Raw genomic sequence first — 19854 nt, forward strand, 5'->3', positions numbered from 1 at the left:
ATATATTTCAAAACTTTATTAATTTAGCATGTGTTCTTCAACTCATCTTTTGCATTATTATAATACATATATTCAAAATGTTAAATGCATAAGTGTAAAGTATATGCATTTATTTTTTTCAAAGCATTATTGGATTTATACTCTGTAGTTAACATCACCCATTATTGCCTTTATTTCCTCAGCTCTTCTATCCACACTTGAAACAACCACAAACCCTTACTGTTTGAAATATTGTGATTTTTCTGGTCTTCGTTTTAATTGGAAAGCCCGACACAAATGCAGTAACATAATTCTGATTTCCTGTCTGAACTGCTCGAGATATAAGCCAAACACCCATATTCATTTCAACAAACAATATAGATTCACTTCATTCTTCTGTCCTAAGAATGGAAGAAGAAAGTTCTCTACAACTGGGATTCTTTCTTCTTCTGTTCAAACTCCTCTTCCAACTCCCTCTGTCATTGCATACCCTGGCATCAAATCTAACATAATATTCTATATCAAGAAATAACTGAATTTGGCCCTGGCTGGTGTAACTCAATGGATTGAGTGTAGGCCTGTGAACTAAAGGGTTGCCAGTTCAATTCCCAGTCAGGGCATGTGCCTGGGTTGTGGGCCAGGTCCCTAGTTTGGGGCATGTGAGAGGCAACCACACACTGATGTTTCTCTCCCTCTCTTTCTCCTTCCCTTCCCCTCTCTCTAAAAATAAATAAATAAAATCTTTTTTTAAAAACCCAGGTCACCTTTAACAAAAGAAAAAAAGAAGTAGCTGAATTAATATTAAACAGTGAATTCATTTAATGAGCCTAAAACATTTGTAACAACCTCACAACATCCAATGAAAGAAACTGAGTCAACATACAAAGATTTAACTATTCTGATGTGAATTCCTACCTAGCCACTAACTGTGTGAGCTTGGGTATATCATGTAACCTCTCTGATCTTTACATTTTCATCTTTTAAAAAAGTTAGGCTTAACTAAACAAGAAACAAAATTTCCTTCCTCTGACATTTTGTTCTTCTATTCTCAGGGCTTAATGAAAATCATATTTCTTAATTTCAAGAAAGCAATAGTGAGGTAATATTAATAGCGAGAGCTAATGTTTATTGATTGCTTGGGTGAAGTGCCAGGCCCTGTCCCATGCATGCGACATATATCCATTTATTTAATATTTCATACCTTTCTAAAATGATAGGCTTTCTGGTCTTTCAGAGTCCTATTATTCTGAAACCATTCCCAGGCAGTCTCTAGTTGTGGCCTTTTAAAACAGGCCTCCTGAGGTTCACCAACATACTGGCTTAGAGCTAGAACATTTCAAGGGGGACTGGAACTACAGATAGAGTCCCAGTGTTTATCTGACTCAGTGATCTAATTTACCAGTCTGATATTTTCTGCTGGGAAATCAGCTCTATGTTTGTGTTTCCAACCTTCATGTGTACTTATAAAGCATTAAAACTAAAAGCTGAGTCTTTAAAGTTATAGTAAAAGCTAACTTATACAAAGAGTCTCCCTTGCCTTGAATCGGAACCTCAACTGTGGTTCTGGACATCTTTAAGCCTCGTTCATTGGGAACTGACCCAGTTTCAACGCCAGAATTAACCTGGATATGCCTTTTCCTCAGTGGTACAGAAAGTTAGGTTTAATTGGGGCCACTAGAAAGTACTTGGTTCTCTAGGACTTCCTGCTCTCTTTATGAGCACTGTAGTTGATTCCCTTCAGAAAGACTCTTGCTGGCTCTCCACCTACCTGGATTTCTTAGGAACCCAGGTTTCCCATCCCCTCCCCTCAATGCATTGGTCCCTGTCCTTTAGTTAGGCCATCGGGCTACAGCCAGATTTCTGCCATCCTTAGGAAGGTATGAGGACCTGTTTCACCTCTCTCTCCCTCACTTCAGGTGGGTTTTCCTGGGAGCCCAGGTCAACAGCAAACACTACCTTTCATTCTTCTCTATGTCTCCAGTGCTGCCTAGACCCATCCCTGCTCCCTAGTCAGATTTCCCTCCTTTCACCTGCTCCCTTTAAACTTATTTGCTGATAAATCTCTCAGCATTTCATGTGGTTAAAACCAAGCTGCAATGCAACCTTACTTCTATGGCTAATGCTGCCACTCTTACCTCCTTCCTGAACTCCATCCTCTCACTTCTAAATCTATGATCAACATTTCAGTGGCATGCATCGCCAGTACCACAGCCTGCATCATCTTCCCAACCAAGCTTTCCTGTTATGCCAGGGTTTCCATTTTCTGCTCAGGGTGTCACAATTTGATATTTGTTTGTTGTTATTCCTTTGTTTAATCAAGTGCCAAATTTACAGATTCTACCCTTAGACGTTTCCTCCTTTTGAATCTGTTTCCTCTCAAGTTTCCTGGCACTGCCCAAGTGGATATTCTCCTTTTGAGAGAGAAGGCTCACAAATGGGTAGAACTCAAGCTAGAGTTAAAACTATAAGAGTAAGCTCTTCTGTAAATTAGCTCTTCTAATTTAGCACTAAATATTATTTCTACTAGTATTTTTGAAATAAATTAATTCTGGTAGGAATCTAAAATACAGCTTTGCAACCACTTAAAGAACAGAATTATGTTAGGAGGTGATATAGTAACAATTTTAAGGATATTTGTGTTCATTATTTTATCATGATCAAGCAAATGCCCATTCAAATCACTGAAGCAATTGTAGTCTTATTATTTCACTGTTGTATTGAGAGAAACAATAATAAAAACCGTGGTTGGAAGGTGTTGGCAAGCAAACCAGTCTCTGGGTGGAATCCCCACTCCAACTCTCACCTTGGACCCTGGCTTTCTCATCCTCTCGCTCTCTCTATCTCTCCACAAGAGTTCTGCCTAAATGTTTTATGTATTGGGCTTTCTCTCTTCCTTTTGAAGAAAAGGATCTGTGGGTTAACTTACCCTCCACATTAGCTTATTTTTATGGTTGTTTCTTCTGCTAAAGTCCACGGTCTAAACTCACAGGTATTATTATTTTTTAATTCTCACAAAAATGATTATATATATCACCTTAAAACTCTTTTTGCTGCATAGATGGTTGCACAATATACTTGAAATATCCACCTGTTCCATGTCCAGGACTGGAGGAGACTCCAGGCTTGAACCAAGACAAGGACTAGTGATCTCTTGATAATCACACTTGCCGGATGTTGAGCACCAAGAAACTCTTTGGTTAAATATCTCAGAGAAACAGGCTCCTTGGAAATGTTTCCTCCTCTTTTCCTTCTGCTGAGCTACCCTAGTACTTTATTTACCTCTTCTGATGTTCCTTTAATTCATCATATGCTTGCTGAGTGCTTACTATGTGTAATGCATTTTCTGCATTTTTTTTAGTTATGCCCATGGCTTATGTCCCCTTGCGGAGGGACACCTCTGATGAGAGCCTCCCTGTTTCATCTTTCTTGCTTTCTCTCCCCAGTGCCTGACACAACACCTGGGGCACAGATACAACAGACCTTTTTGATGGAAAAAAGTGAAACATTCGACATGGCAGAAGTGGACTATCCTTCTTTAAAGATCATTTAATAAAAATAGCATTCAAAATGAACAGCCATGATTAATTTGCCATCAGGGTTTTGTGCCACTTATGTCCTAACACCAGTGTTATTTTGAGACCTAAAACCATAGCCAGACCTGATCGTGGGCAGTAAACCATTCACAGCCTCCAAATACCAGAGCATTCCTTACCCCAGAACACAGAGATATTTAAATTTTGAACAAGGCCTTAAAAGTTCTCAGGCAGTGTTGAGTTCATTGCAATTTTAGGTTTTAAGTTTACAGATAGATAAGTCAGAGTACTCTCAAAGATTTTTTAAGATCTGATATCCAAGAATTTCATGATTGAAGTTAAATTTTAATTTCAAAATTAAAGCATGCCTCTAGCTCAAATTTAAGGCATTCAGGTAGTTTGTATAACCTGCAAAACTAAAGTGGGATAAACACACAGGATCAGGAAAAGGGAGGTTTACAACTATGAGTATGCAACTTTATGATTATTACTTATTGTATTATTTTCCATACCAACAACTATAAACCTACTTTTGCTCCACCCTGTATATTTCACCTGAGTTTGCTACTTTCCTGATGTCAAAAACAGGATGAGGGTAAAAAAAGCAGCATGTACCATATGATACTCTCTTCTTCACATCACTGTCTGATCAAAGTAACACCAAATGAAACCCAGTTGTGTGGTTAACACTCCCAGAGTTTTACTCAGCTACTATTTCCTGCCACTGAAACAGCCAGTGCCAACTTTAATGGGCATTTTCATCAAGTAATTCTTATTAAAGAACATATAGAGAGAGAAACAGATTCTTTCACTTAAAATAAATTTGTACACAGATTTCCATGCATTTACATTTTTGTTTCTTAGTATTTTCCTTATTCGTAGATGTAGTTTGGTTTAAAAAAGTCAATATTTTAGGGCCATCTTTATCATATCATTAGCCAACCAACTTTAAAGAACTAGTGATAAAATAGAAGTAAGCAGACAATGTTTGCCTAAGTTACAAAGGTCATTCAGTATTGCTAGAGGTGGGCTGCTGTTTTAACTTCAAAAAAGCCAATGTAGTGAAGTAGCTTGAGTGGTTATTTGAAATATTAATTATACTTTCAGAAGCATAAAAAAGTAAAATCATAAGGGAAATGAGTGCCCCAAATTAATATCTTCCAACTGAAAATCGGAAAACCCGACCAGTTAACTGGCTCTATTACCTGTACTTTGCCAACCAGCCAATTGGGCTGAGTCTTCCAAATCAGCTGAGGTTCAGGCTACCAGGAAGGTTGTGTTTTACTTTGGCCTTCATCTGCATCATCTGAGGATCTTACCTAGAAGACGGCAGGCATGTCCACTGTCACTAATGTCAGTGTGCTTTATCCCTGAGGGATGGATCGCTTAGCTGCATTGGATGGGATTGAGAACCACTGGCTGTAGATAATGAATATACTTGCATTTAGCAATGTGGGAAATAGAAAATGATGTCTTTAACATAAAAATGTACTGACTAAGAACTTTCAAGTGAGTCAGAATAAGATATAACTATATTGTCAATGTCCAGTCATGTTTTCCCTTACTTAAATATTTAACAATGCTGGTGAGTTTGTATCAGTGATTTGTAACAAGACAGTGGTCTTTTGGACACTTCAAAACCATCTCAACTAAGTTCCTGCAAAACCAAAACAAATCAGAACAACAACAAAACTGAACGGCTATATTTCAAGTGCATCTGTTTTTCACCAGTGTATCTCTATAATTAGCACAGTGGCTAAGGACACACTAGGACAGCCCTAGGTAGGACATACTAGGTACTTGGTAAGTATTGGTTGAATTAATAAACTGAGTGGAAGCTGGGTGAAATTAATTAGTTGTTTCCATAGTTGCAATTCTACTGTGAATTTTTAAACCGATAACGTTTGGTTGTTCAATACTCCCTTGAATTGTATGATTAGAAACTATGATGAAGTGATAAACCAGTATCTTGCATTGATTACCCTGTTTTATTTGCATGTTCACAGGCAAATGGACATAGTTTTGTACATATGGAACATGAAAAAGCTGTATTACTACTGAAGAGTTTCCAGAACACAGTAGACCTAGTTATTCAACGTGAGCTTACTGTCTAAATATTTTTTATAAATAGTGAAGATACGTCTAGCCAGACCTAATGTTCAAAAATAAATTTATACATAGAAACAAATTTTGCCAATTGCTGGACCAATGGCAAATATTAGTGCCAAATGTATTATACTATATGTTAGCACTGATCATCCTTAAAATTGTTAACTATATAAATATGATGTTCATGTGGTTATGTATTAGTTTTAATTGTCAGCCTCTGGCTGTGCATTGGTGCAGTTTTGTTTTTGTTTTTGTTTTTTTTTAACCACATAAGTTTCTTCTCCAAGTGGATTTCATATGATTTCAGAAGCACGGAAGCACACACATGCTCTTTACAAATTCTGCTCTCCATCAGAAACACTGCCTCAACGTTGTATATGCCTTTATATAGAAGAGATGAAAATACTAAAAATTGTAATTCCCATAAAATATTTCTAGCACAAGATATATGTTGGCATATACACAAAAAGAATACAGAGCAAAACAATATTTTCATAAACTAAACATCTGGGATTGAGAAAGAAAATATATCTTAAAATAAGACTTTACTATATTGAATCTTTTTCCATAAAAATTACATGATAATGCCTTATGAAAGTAACTGTACATATGGAATAAAGTGTTTATATTTGGTTCCATATTCATTTGCTAAATTCTCATAACAGAGTGAAATATTTCATAAATTAGCCATTTATCTCTGGGACCTGAATAAAAACAGAACAAACTATTCAATGCCTTTAGCTAATTGCCGTACATGACAGACTAAAGGTCATTACAGAGAAACCTTTTCACCACGAACTGAAGCAGTGAGTGATGGGTGGCAGGAGAGGTATTGCTTTGTTTCTTTCAAGTTTATATTGATTATAAACTGTAGCCCTGTGATTTCTTTACTTGTAAATGTGGAATTTATTTGTGTGTTGCTCTATCTAATTTGCTACTTTTAAATAATTTTAAATGAGTTTTGGGGACTGATAAAATTTATTATTGAGAAAGACTGATGTTAGAAAGTTATGGTGGGAAATTTTAAAACTTTGGTATTTAAATACGAAACTTCAAATATAATTTCTCAGAGCTATAGTCTACCTGTATTATTAATTTCAGTGCCTGTTTTTGTGGGAGGAAATAGAGAAAGTACTTTTGTTTCAAAAAAGTTTCAAAGTATATAAAATCCTGAGTTTTGTCTCACTGGAGAGAATGACAAGCATAGCTCATATAGATTTCATTATTTTTACATTAGAACTGTTTCCCTCAATAAAAGATCGATTCATTTTATAATCCTTTAAACACACTTATTTTATGTGTCAGTCATTAATTTGATTAAAATACTAATTTGGAATTTCAGAATAATATCCTGGAGTTGGTTGTAGGAATTCTCTCTCATATAACTTTTTTTAAATATATATAATAAATTTACATACTAGAATTTCAAGTACTCTAGTAGAATTTTCACAGTAGTATCCCATATTGATGTCACTGAAGCTCTGAGAATAATATTTGTAAGTTAAATGTTTTATGGGGACATTGAAAATACTGTATTTTTGTAGGGTCTATTAAAATGAATGTCACTTATTAGAAGTATAGTGGTATTTTTTTGGCAGTAGAATTTGTCACTTGAAGGCAAATGATACTTCACTTTATAGATGATGCACTAATTTTGATGTTGCTTTATGTCAGGATGACATTATACCATGATTTTATAGAGTTTGACATTTAATGAATGATTAAATGATTGGCCTATTTAATATGTTTCCCAGAAGTAACTTTTAAATGCATTTTAATATATTTACAGTTTCTGATGAGAAATGTTTTTCAGAGCCTAATTTTCTTTGTCAAAAACTTGTACCAAACCACCATATCCAGCTGCGATTTTAGGATGATCATCATTAATCAAGATACAAGATCTCTCTGGCCTCACAAGATCACTTAAAGAAAAAACAAACAGAAGGGTGTAGTTTGGTGGCAATGAAGCAACTCAAATCATCCCATAAGTTTTGTTTAATCTTTCAATGCAGATATAGGGCATCCCAAGCTTTTCTTCTTATGCCAGGTTTCCACATCAACCCCCGGGCTTCAGGAGATGCTTCTGAGGCACAAAGCTGAGAGGACCCTGACCTTAAAGAATCTCTGCCACTGCTGAGGTGACAGCATTGTCTTAGCCAATGCTTTAATCCTTCCTGTTCTGCCATTCAGAAATGAGGAAAAGAGAAAAGGAACCTATAACCAACCGGAAAAGAAATCTGATTGCCAAAGCCCCCTTTGTCAATTGCACTGCCAAGCTGCATACTGAGAAAAGGCAGGTGATAACAAAAAGAGACATTTTTTTTAGGTTGACTGAGTTTAAAAAAATAAAATAAAACAAACCCCAAACACTATGCATTTAAGGGGGGAGGGGATCTAATTGATTCCATAGGTGATCAAAGCCAATAATACACTGATTTTTGACTATTGACTTTTCTTTTGGAGTAACTGGGGTTACTGCCTGAAATAAAAATCTGGTTTATGTTAATGAGAGCAAAAACAAAAAAAAAGGTTAAGGGCATTCCTTTAAAAACAGAAGTCAACAACAAGTGGAATTCATAATGGCTCCAAGAGAACCTACCTCTTTGTCTTTGATTTGTGTTGGAATCTTCCTGCTGAGGGAGCTGTCTGTATCAGATGGATCAATCAATAAGACACAATGAGGGGAAGGAAAAAGATCAGAGGTGGAAAGAACCAGCACTGAAAATCATTAGTAGAATTGCTGCAGATTTTGCAGGCCAAATAGGTATTAGTGGACAATTTTTAAAACTATTTACATGGCTTATAATATGTTGTCACAAAAGCTCTCTTACCATAATTCCATATCACCTAAAGAAACATAATAATTTCAAAATATCAATATACTTTTGACAAAGATTAATCAAAGTCAGTATGACTACAAATATTTACATCATGCTATTTTATTGTTCATTGAAACCTATAAAATATATGTGTGTCCCAGTTTATTAGAATTGTAATTATATGGACATTAAACAATCCTGGTTGTTTCTGGGTCTTACCTTGGATTACCACCTTGGAAAGCAGTTTTAAAGAGGGGATGACATATCTTGTTTTTATTAAAAACAATTTTTTTATCTTGAAGATGATTACACATGTATCACTAATATAATTGCTTATTGAAGCTAGGACTGAAATATATTTTACCAGAAGAGCTAAAAAGAGGATATTCAGAGGGAGGAAAAACACTGAAGAAATTGGATTTATATATTCAAATATTAAGTGAAAAGTATCTGGATTTACCAAAATGATTGGATGAAGGAAGCCAGAAAAGCATTTTACTTTGAATCGTAAAATCTATTTAGTATTTCCACCATGATTTAAAGCTTTGAAAAACATAGTGCGTCTGCTAACTTGTCTTTCCACCGGCTGTTTACACTGTCTGCACCTGATGTCTGCCCCTCGTCAGCACACAGATGAATAACGTCTGTTCTAATGAACACACTCTTACCCTGAGGCAACAGTGCAGCGCCACCAGATGAAAATCCACGCTGGGATAGGACCTCCCGCTTTAAAGGTCTTTGGTAATTTTAATCAGACATGTCTGACTGATTCTTGATATGCTGACCTAGCAGCAGGTTTATTGAAACTCTGGGTCAGTCAAAAGAGATGCCAATAATTAAATCCAGCAAGTGAAGAAGATGGGTTCTTCATCTGGTACAAGAAGAGCAGGGTGGAAGTTCCAGTAAAGTTTCTCTCACAGAAATGCTAGATCTCTCTGAGGCTTAATAAAATGTTCCAACACTGGGTTGATGATGTGCCCTCTGTTACGGTTGCAGTTGTCATGTCCTCTAGGAGTTAGAAGGAAATCTTCAGATTTGAGCTCACTTGCATGACCTTTTCTCCTTAGCAATACAACTGCCTTTTATTTAAAAAAAAAAAATCCTGCCTTGGCCCAGAATATTTTCCCATTTCAACAAGACCATCCCCAACTATACTAATACATCGTCGCAAGAAGAGAGAATGTGAGCTGTGGAAGAATAAGTGAGCACTCTAGAAAACATGTGGGTTAATGTTACAGGAGGTATTGGGCTTCGACTCTCCTTTGCACCCTTTGAGCTCCATTTAATCTAAACTATTCAGAAAATATACAGGGTCAGGCACAAATAACGCTCCTGATTTTTATTATAAAATTTCTCATTACAAAATAATAAGCAAGTGATTCCTTAACATCACAACATCACACTCCAGCACACCATATGACATTTTAGGTGAAATGGTCAAATTAAAACTATAAATTATGCTCCCCTTATTATTACTCTACCAACCACACTCAAGGAGGCCTTACTTCTGCTGGACCCTGTATTTTCCAAAACATCTCACCATATAAAAGTAAGACAGAAGCAACCAAGTTTTCTAGTTATATGCTGAACCTTCTGGGTTTTTGTGTTTCTTGTGTGTAAAACTGGCCTCTCTTCACTGCTGCTGTTGCTTCTACATACCCAACTCACCCTAATGTTCCAAAGACATGGGTGGCTGCTTCTATCCTACTGACACAAGGATAGGAGGCCCCTTTAGAGTTCTAGCTGTTCGAGACCCTTGAGTAACTGACAATCCCAGCCTCCAGTTTGGGAGAACCTGTCCTGGGTGCTCAAGGAGCCTGGAATCATAGCTCTAACCAAGCAGAGCACCCATCATGTCTCTGACAAGCTTGTGCACAAGGGTGAGGGTGGCAGTGCCTTAGCAGAACTTTGATTCCACTTCTGATTTTAAAATGTCAAATTTTAACCGAGGACCTTCTCTGAGCCTCCTCTTAGCTGTTATTGGGACAGGTTCCAAACTTCCTCCACTCTCTGACACTGTCTGCAACAGAAGGTTTGGAAAAACTCTATCATGGAGGTATACGTCAGAAACTTTTCCACTTTGGAGAATTCGGAGATTTCTGATAAATTAAGAGAAAAGTCCACTCTAAGATTTGGCTTAAAAGAATAAATGAAAAGCTAACAATATTGAATCCCCTAGGTTTTTAACTATGTGACTATCATAATCTTCCCTGAAAGCAGTTCTATGGGAAGTAAGAGAAAAGAAGCAAGGGAGGAGAAGTAATTCACTGGTCCCAACTTTAGAGGTGTTACTTCACCTGGTGGTTTCCTCAGTTGGGCTCTGCTGCAGGACAGTCAGCTCATGCTTTGTGACAACCTCTTGGGCACTAGCCTGGCAGTAAGGCAGGCACAGATGAGAAGGATCTCACTGCAGCTACACCAGTACTTCCCCGTATTATGCTGGGCTGCAAGACACTTTTTTTTTTTGCCTTATTTTGTTAATAGAAGCACCTCAGACAGTGGAAGGTTGTAAAGTCCGTGCAGTGTTTATGTACAAAGCACTGAGACCCTGTGGCCATCCTCAGTCTGGGGCTGGGGACAGTGTAGGCCTGTCCCAAAGAAAAGCCATGGATCAAATTTCCACAGGTGTGATTTTCCAGTGTAGCATAATCCCACCCCTCAAAATACCCAAAAAGCTTTTTCTTTTTTTCATTCTTTAAACTAGCATAATTTTCCATGTATATACAAATGGATGTTCAGCTAAAAGTTAAATGGGTCAACCAATCTTTCTCTAGTTTTGAAAGTACGTATATTTTTTTGGTTAAAACTATCACTGTTGCAGAATTATATTGTTTGTGCTACTGTTTTTTCTTCTTTAAAATACCATGATGAGTAAGCAGCTACAAATAGTCAAGCATCTCTATACCTAGAGTTATATACCTTAGTAGAGACTTTTCATCAGCAAACTGCCTATTTCCTCCACAGGAAAACAATCATTGTAGCTGAATCTCAGATGCCTAAGGTATGCCATTCATAAATTCGAAACACCTGTGGCATTTTATTGAGGAAATAACAAAATCATTAAATGCAAAGTTTATAAATATTTCTTGAGCATCAACTATATACCAGGCACTCCAAGGGATATTACATGATCTCCTCTGCACAGAATCTCACAATCAAGTGGAAAGATGGGAGAACTTCCAGATCAAAGACAGCCCAAGAGAATGTGGTGAGTTCCTTTGTCCTGGCCCTCCACTCATGCATTGCAAAAGGAGGCAGCATCTTTCATCAAATCTCTTTTGGGGCAGAGCATTGTTGATCCATTTGGAGGTATAGGTAGGTCTCCCTACAAGGTCCTGTGGCCCTTGGGAGACCATTAGGAATGTTTGCTAGGATTTGGGTCAATATTTGATAGGCTAGTGGATACCTTACTGGACAAGATAAGTAGCAACCAGAGTCCCTTGAGTCTTTAGAAGAGAATTTTGGCAGTTCGTTCTAAAGAAAAAAGAGAATGTAATGAAAAATTATATCCCCTAGATCTGGCCCAGTACTGTGTCTTTATGCCCCCAACATGATGGGAAAAAGAGAAGTCAACACTTTAAAAGACATGGGGTGTTTGTCTGCAGCGATTCTTCTACGTTGAGTGCCCCCATAAAGTTTCTCCTGTGACCACTGCCTCTTGTAGACTATCAGGGAACATGGAAGTCCCTAAGATCCAATATTAGAATGACCCACTTGGAAATGCCGTGAGTTGAATGGTCATTGAGGTGGTTGCATTTTATGTTTATGCACTTCACTTCCTTCAGGCGACTTGAAGAACATTTCTACTCCATGCTGCTTGGCCCGTCCCATGAAAACACTGTCTGTGTGTGTTTAGTCACATACAGCCACATGCCATAGATGTCTCTTTCTCCTTCCAAGGAAATTCTGATCCTCTGAACCTAGGAACTGCTTGGATTTTTTTTTCTCCTTCACTATATACCTACTCCATGTTTCGACACACCTGGAAATCCTTATTTTCCCTGAGCTTTTCAACCTCAGCCTTTGTCCACACAGGTTCCCTACTGGAAGGTCTTCCTCTCCTCTCCCCTCTTTAAGTTATTAAAATTATATGCAAATTTCAAGGTCCAGCTCAAACATCACCACCACCATAGAACTGTCCCTAATCTTGTCCTCTCTGGTATAGATCAGTGGATTGAGTGCTGGCCTGCAAACCAAAGGGTCATTGCTTCGATTCCCAGTCAGGGCACATGCCTGGGTTGCAAGCCAGGTCCCCAGTAGGGGGATGTGAGAGGCGACCACACATTGACGTTTCTCTCCCTCTCTTTCTCCCTCACTTCCCTTCTGTCTAAAAATAAATAAATAAAATCTTTTTTAAAAAAACTGTCCCTAATCTTAACTGGAAGAAAGTTCTCTTCCCGAGTACCATTATATTATTTTTCCATATTTTATAGCACTTATCACATTCCATCTGAGGTCATAGTTAATTGGTATTTGTTCTTACTCTCCTTTCAAATGTAAGCTCCTTGAGAGTTTGAGAGCAAGGATTTGACAATATCCAAAAGAGCCAGTCCCGATAGAAGAGCTTCCAGGGGTCATATCTGCTGTTGCTTACTGTGTGTCCTCAGTGCCTGTCATAGTGTCTGAAGCATAATAGGTATTCAAGAAATATTTGTAGAATGATTAAATGGATGAAAGGCTTGGCACGCAAATGCACTTAATAAATGTTGAATTAAACAGGAAGTCGATGTTCAATTTAACCTTAAGCCAAAAACCTTTCACTTTCACCATGTATTTACTGTTCTGAGTTTGTTTTGAATTCTCCCTTTTAACCCAATCCTCCTCCCTCCCTCAGCATTTTTTTCTAAGACCTTTTAGGCTCTTAGTGCTGTTTCAGCTGTTGTGTTTAATTTCCTTTTTATGTGTTCTAAGGACCTTAACACCACCAAAAAAGTTTAAAAAGTGTCTTTTGTTTATTTTATCAAAGTACATCATATCTATCCTTGTGATTTGTTTGGGTTTTATTTCTCTTCTGGAAAGAAGTCATGCATATAGGTGTCAGAAACCTCTCAGAGAAGTGAATGTCTGAGGCTGAACTTGCAGGGCCACAGTTTTGGTCTTCCAGGCATCTTAGAGCCCATCGGCCCAGCTCCCTCATTTTACCAGAGGCCCAGGGCCTGGAGATGTGAGGGGAAAGTAAGAGACAAAAGTACGTGGTCAGATGTGGTTTTAGACCATTTTTAAGGTTCTTCTTCCTCGTGACTTGGTAGAGTCCTTTGCCCAAGCTATTTTTTTAAATTTGGAGGTGTGTGGAATAGTAAAGGGAGTTGTGATTGGAGGCGGCTGGGAAAGGTAGTTGGAAAAAGAAAGCCCCAACCCTATTTTAGCTCTCATGTTAATAGAACCACCACCTTGTGCTGCCTGTTCTAGAAAAAAACAAAAAACTTGTGTGCAGAGTGCTTTGGCCACAGTTCAGGGTGATGACATGTGCACACTGCATTTCAGCATCCTCTCGTGGACAGATTTGACCACCTGTAGCCCTAAAGTGAGAATGTCACCTACTCCAGCCAAAAGTATACAATTAGCATGATTAACTATTTAGATAAATCATGAAAAACCTAGGTTCTCTTCATCAAAGCCACCTATCCCTCCCAAACTTTTATAGAGATCAGAATCTGCCCTGTTGATTTCAAAGTTGAAGGAACACTATATATGCGGCTATTAGCATTGATTTCATTAGATACCTCCCTTGTGGGGGCAAAAAAATGGAATCCAGCCCTTGAAAAACAGCATCTGAGTGGAGAGAGCCCTCAGTTAGTAAGTTCCTAATCTAAGTTCCTAATCTCAGTTCTTTTATTACCTCATAGGATCTTGCTTTTCTTGCAAGTAAAGCATTTCTTTCTGAGCTTTCTCTCAAAAATATTCACCATATTTATCTATTGCAGTTTTGTAGCAAATTAACTATAGGAGTGAAGTAATCCCAAACAAATCCATTTGTCATATACTATTTTACTTATACTGATAATACAAATTACTCCATCTGCTTCTGCCTTTTAATTTCTTTGTATGAGGAGAACTTGCAATGGCGCCTTCTTTGCATGAAAGAAAGTTTCCTGGAAGAAAACGTCCATCATCATTCTCTTTGATAGTTCTGGTACCGAGAGCTCTCCAGAGGTTACACTTCAGCCCAGTGTCTACATAGTCTATGAGGAAAAGGGTGCCAGTGTCTGAACAGAAATGAAGTGAAAATGAACATATTAATTAAAAGGGTAACATTATGTTAGAGTACTAAGTGGGTAAGAGTATTTTAGAATCACATATAGTATTAACAGTAAACAAGAGGACTGGTTGAAGGAGAGAAGAGAATAAGTTATTAATGGAGTAAGAATGAGAAAGCAATAAGAAGGGAGATAAAGGACTGATAAAGAGGAACAGAGAAAAACCAGATAATAGAAACCAGACTCTGATTCTGATGCGTCATTTAGTCTGTTGGTGGCCTTGCCCCTCCTTCAGATGCCCCAGAATTCCCTTCTTCCCCCTCCCCCCCCCCCCCCCCCACCTCACCCCTTTCTGGCCAGAAGAGTGATCTTTCAGCAATTCCTGGTTTCTGGCCTCTTTCATACTTCCCAAAAGTAGAAAGAATTTAAAGTGAAAATAAGGTATATATTACAAATTTGTTTTATTTCATTGCTATTTACTTCTAGAAACTATTTTTGTAATGGGTGCTTTTTAGTCATGCAACTCCTCAGTAAAAGGAAAATCACTAAAAGTTATGGAAAAGATTACCAGAGAAATTTTCTGAAATAAAATACAATACCAGACAGTATAGCCATAGGTAGAAATTCTGTGGGGAAATGAGAAAAATTATTGTTCAGTCATAAAAAAGAAAATGACCCTGAGGGGATCTGGTTCGTCTTTCTACCTTCAGGGGAGAATTAATGCTATTTTTTAAATTCCTCCAGAGAAAAGGCTATAACTTCCTTCACTAAACTACCCTTATAAAGCAACAAATCATATATTTTATCCCAATAAGATCTTCCTTTTAAATTGCTGGCCAAAAATTTCATTTGTTTTTTTTTTTCCGTAAGATGGCTCTAGTAGCACTTAGTTGTCTCTGACTTCATTCAAAATCATTTTGTTAGATTGTATTGTGACAGCTGTCATATCAGCATGCATTTTTAAAAAAACTGATCAAAATTGGTGAGTTTTTATGTAGCCATTTTAATATTGAAAATGGAATAAAATCAGTGACATTTTGGCATATTCTTTATTATTTCAAGAAAGGTAAAAACGCACCTGAAATACAAAAGAAAAACTAGAAAAAGTGGTTTGTGAGGTTTCGTGCTGAAGATTTCACACGGGATGATGCTCCACAGTCAGGTAAACCAGTTGAAGTTGATAAAAATCAAATCCAGACATTAATTGAGAATAATTAACATTATACCATGTGGGAAATAGCCAACATATTCAAAATATCCAAATCAATAAAATTATTGGTGAAAATGAATAATGTCTATTTTATTTTACAGAAAAAAAAAACACACACAAATTTTTGGCCAACTACATATCCTGTTCATATAAAGTTAGACGGATTCCCATACTTTTTAGGAACATGTCTACAGTTAGGAATAGTCACCACTAGATGGCGCCCTTGTACCCATATTTTTTATCTAAGTCGCAGCAATACTCGAGCTAGGTGACCACACTCTGGACAGTCTATTTTCATACCTGTTGTACTCAAACCGAAAAAACTGGCATTCATGCCACCTGTCACTACCAGAACCAATAAGCAGAGACAGGGATTGAATCTTTATGGGTGCTTTATTCAGATGGCTGGCAATCTGAGAAGACAGTGGGTTTGTACCCTAACAGACGGTCTTAAATTCCATTTCAAACCAAAGTGTAGGTAAGGGGTTTGGAATTCAGGGACAAGGTCAATTAGATTAAAAAAAAAAAAAAACAACTGCAGCATTCTTTCATTTGTCGACTGGTGATTCTTTATCTGTGTCCTGGGAAGTGGAGGGCTCACCCTGGAGCACAAGGGCTCAGATACCACCTTGATTGCTTGCAGTCTTCCTGGGGCACAAAGGTAGAACTGCTTGTGGTCTCTTGGAGTCAGGGTGGGTCACACCTTCAGTTCCTGAAACAATAGCTTTCACATGTATTAGTTACTACACTTATTGACTCTTACCTGAAACTAAAATTTTCCAACTCTTGAGTCCCCCCTCATTCTTAATAAAACTATTAATAAATATATTAACACCCCCTTCCATACTCTTGAGAGAACTAACTTGAAACAATGCTCTAAATTTAAACAATATAAGAAAAGAATATTTAAGAACTTTTAGCTTGTTTTAAGTAATGTCTGTATTTTTGGACAAAACCCTCAGGTTTTATCAACCACTTCCAGGACCCAATCATCGAAACAGAGAGAGAATCTGCCCTCTCTCTAAGCCTTGGGTGAACCTGTGCTTTAACATTTGATGGTCCTCATTGTTCAGTTTAATTATTGCATCTGCCGATTGAATAGTTCTCTGACTTTCTTGTGCTTTCCACATATTTTGTGCCAATTGGTCATTGTTTTAAATCACCTTCTTTCCAATATGCTCATTCCTAATATGTGGGAAGATGGCTGCTGCAAATTATTTTTTAAGTGAGCTCTCCAAAATGTAAACACTGGGGACTAAGTTGGCCTTGCAAAGCCTTCCTTATACAATTCTAAAACCAGTCTAATCAGAACCTGTGTGTATAGCTTTAATTTTGGCTGACATCTGGCAGTGACTAGGCATCTGGCATAAGCTCCTAATTTTTCATTTTATCTATGTGCACAAGAAATTAGCATAATACTATAAATTTTACCTTATTATAAAGTAAGTAGGAACATATTTCAAAATACATGCCATAAAGTCATTAGCAGATTCAGAGGGTAGTTCGCAGTCCCCCCTCCTTCCTCTTTCAGTAAGTGTCTGGGTGTGGAAGGTACAGAGCCCCTGGCAGCTTTTGTGATTTGTGTCCTCACGCTGTTTGGGTTCTTAGGTATTTGGAACTTCCTGACCACCAATAGATGGATCATCCATTAAAAAGCCAAAAGTTTCTGTTTACCACTTCTAAGCTAAATATATTCTCGCCCTAACAGCTTAATTTAGCCAGCACCCCTTGTTTGGGCCTCTCCTTTGCAAATTCCGTCAAGCCCTACTTATTTGAGGGTTCCTGGTGATTCTCTGCCAACCATTTAATCTTTTTTTCTTCCAGCCCCAAGCAAAAGTAGAGAGAACAAGGTGTTCTTTCCCAAGGTCTTTGCAAAACTATTTAAATCCTCTGGTGTTTTCCTTCAAAGGAAATAGTTTCCTTCAGGCCACCTGATCCCCAGCTACTAATACAGTGTGGTCTTTCTTAGCTAAATCAGTTCAATCTTCTTTGGCGGTTGTTTTATAACTGCTTTATGACCTCAAACTGCTGCTTTTAGTGAACAGTCTTGGGTTTTCCTACCCAGTGTGCTTCCTCTCTTTTCAGGGACGGTAAATGTCTCCTGAACTCGTCTCAGCTGTGTACAATGTGGCCGCACGTCTTGGAGCAAAGGCAGCAGGGCTCACCACCATTCAGTTCCCATGAGCACGGTTCTCGGCTTTTCTATTTGCCTGCTTCGTATTTCAAAATTGCTTTTTCAACCCTTCTCAGGCTTTGACAAGCCTTTCATGATAGGGTTAGTTGTAGAATCTGGAACTAAGTATTAGAATGGAAATTAGGAAGGATCTGTACTGAGAATGATGAAAAAACTTACTTTTCGAAAGTTATTGATATACTCCAATAGTGTTTTTGTTTTGTTACTGCTGGTGGCACCTCTATATTTTTGCTATCTACTATTACCTTTTTTTAAATTTTTTCATCTTTTGTCATATCTAGAGAAATTCATTTTGTGTTCCTGGGAGCAACCTGTAAGTCAGTGCTTCCCACCTAGCAGCCAGGACAGTGCCCTTTGGCGCTGAGGTTCATTTAAACAATTCATGTTTGAAGCCCCTTAGACTTCATTCAGCATGGGGCTGGTGGCTTCTCGCTGTCACTTGGGGCCTGACGAGGCCTTATCTGTTGTACCCACCTGTACCCCATTATGCAGAACAAACATGGTTTTTTTTTCTATCTGTGCCATAATGCAAAGAGGGTGGGAAGCTCTGCTTTTAGGTACCACAAATGGGAAGGTCACCAATGCTGGGTCAGAGAGTGGGGCGCTTAGCAGCGAGAAACGGTTACTCACAATGCCTGGAGCTCTTTGAAACACTCTTGGCTCTCTTTCCCACCCACCTGGATGCTGATTGCCCACTGTGTCACTCCCTGCAAAATAAGGAGTGAGTGGCTCCCATATTCAAGACTCCGCTTAACTTCTACTGGTGTTTCTTAGCCAGAGAATTCACCTGTAAAAGAGGTTGCAGGTAGTGGGCAAGAATGAACTCCAAATTTGATTTTTCCTCCGTGTTATCACCGAACTGTTTCTGACTTACAATACTTGTCTTTCTTTGTCTTCCTTCTGTTTGTTTTAAACTATCCATCATTGGCAGGCAGCCAGTCTTCGTCCGTAATTGTCCAGTCACACTGGTGGTGTCTGACTTAGCGAGTAGGGTTTTGTACTTGTTAGAATCAGTCTTGTTATGATCAGACAGATTCTCTAGCAGGTGACCGTTCTGATATGTTCTTTATAAAACCATGAATGTTGCTACCAAATATTACAGATCTATGTGACCATTTCCTAGATGAATTCAAAATCTTCTCTCTTTCTCATACACACACAATCAGAAACTCGTTTTCACATATTTACCAAAAATGATCATTACTATCCCAGTGACCTAGGGACATAGATAATCAAACTACTGAAAGGTTAGAGAACATGTCTTCTTTTCTTTTTAAAATGTTCCATACGTTTATCTGCATATCTCCAACATGCTTATCTGCACCCCCCACCACTGTAACTAGTGAGAGTATTCACCCAGGCCTGTATGTAGGTTTGAATAGATCTAGCTTAAAGAGATGTTTAATTCTCTCCTAAGTTTTCCACTGGACTGTCCTCAGATCTGTTTTCTAGCCAACCTATGTGTTTGTTCTTTGAAAAAATTATCAGTAATTAGAAAAATTCATTTTTTTCTCATTGTACATATAATTTAATCAACAAATGTTAATGAACAAGGGATTTTGAGGACAGTAGGAGATATAAATATAAAAAGCCATGGTCCATCCCCTCAAGATACACAGCCTGCTAGGAAGAGAGACACACACAAAGTCTAATAAATGCTACTGTGTGGGTACGAAATGGGAGGGAAGTGCAGAGAACAGTAGTCACTCTCTCCCAGTCTAATACAACAGCAACTGCTTCCTTTCGGCTTTGTTGTTTTTATAATGTGGGCGAAGACTCTTTTTCTGTCCCCTTAGGAAAGCAGGCTCTTATT

At 37.9% G+C, this 19854-nt stretch overlaps 1 protein-coding gene across 1 annotated transcript in view; it reads left to right on the forward strand.

The window, feature by feature from the left end:
• LRRC7 (leucine rich repeat containing 7) overlaps positions 1 to 7939 on the forward strand; it is a 464523-nt gene extending 456584 nt beyond the window's left edge. Inside the window, exon 27 of the mRNA XM_028512216.2 lies at positions 5519 to 7939. Within this exon, the coding sequence (XP_028368017.2) occupies positions 5519 to 5626 (108 nt within the window). The 3' untranslated portion in view covers positions 5627 to 7939. The remainder of the gene's footprint in view (positions 1 to 5518) is intronic.
• The last annotated feature ends 11915 nt before the right edge of the window (positions 7940 to 19854 follow it).

The sequence above is a fragment of the Phyllostomus discolor genome, chromosome 5 (genome assembly GCF_004126475.2).
Source record: "Phyllostomus discolor isolate MPI-MPIP mPhyDis1 chromosome 5, mPhyDis1.pri.v3, whole genome shotgun sequence".
NCBI classification, from domain to species: domain Eukaryota; kingdom Metazoa; phylum Chordata; class Mammalia; order Chiroptera; family Phyllostomidae; genus Phyllostomus; species Phyllostomus discolor.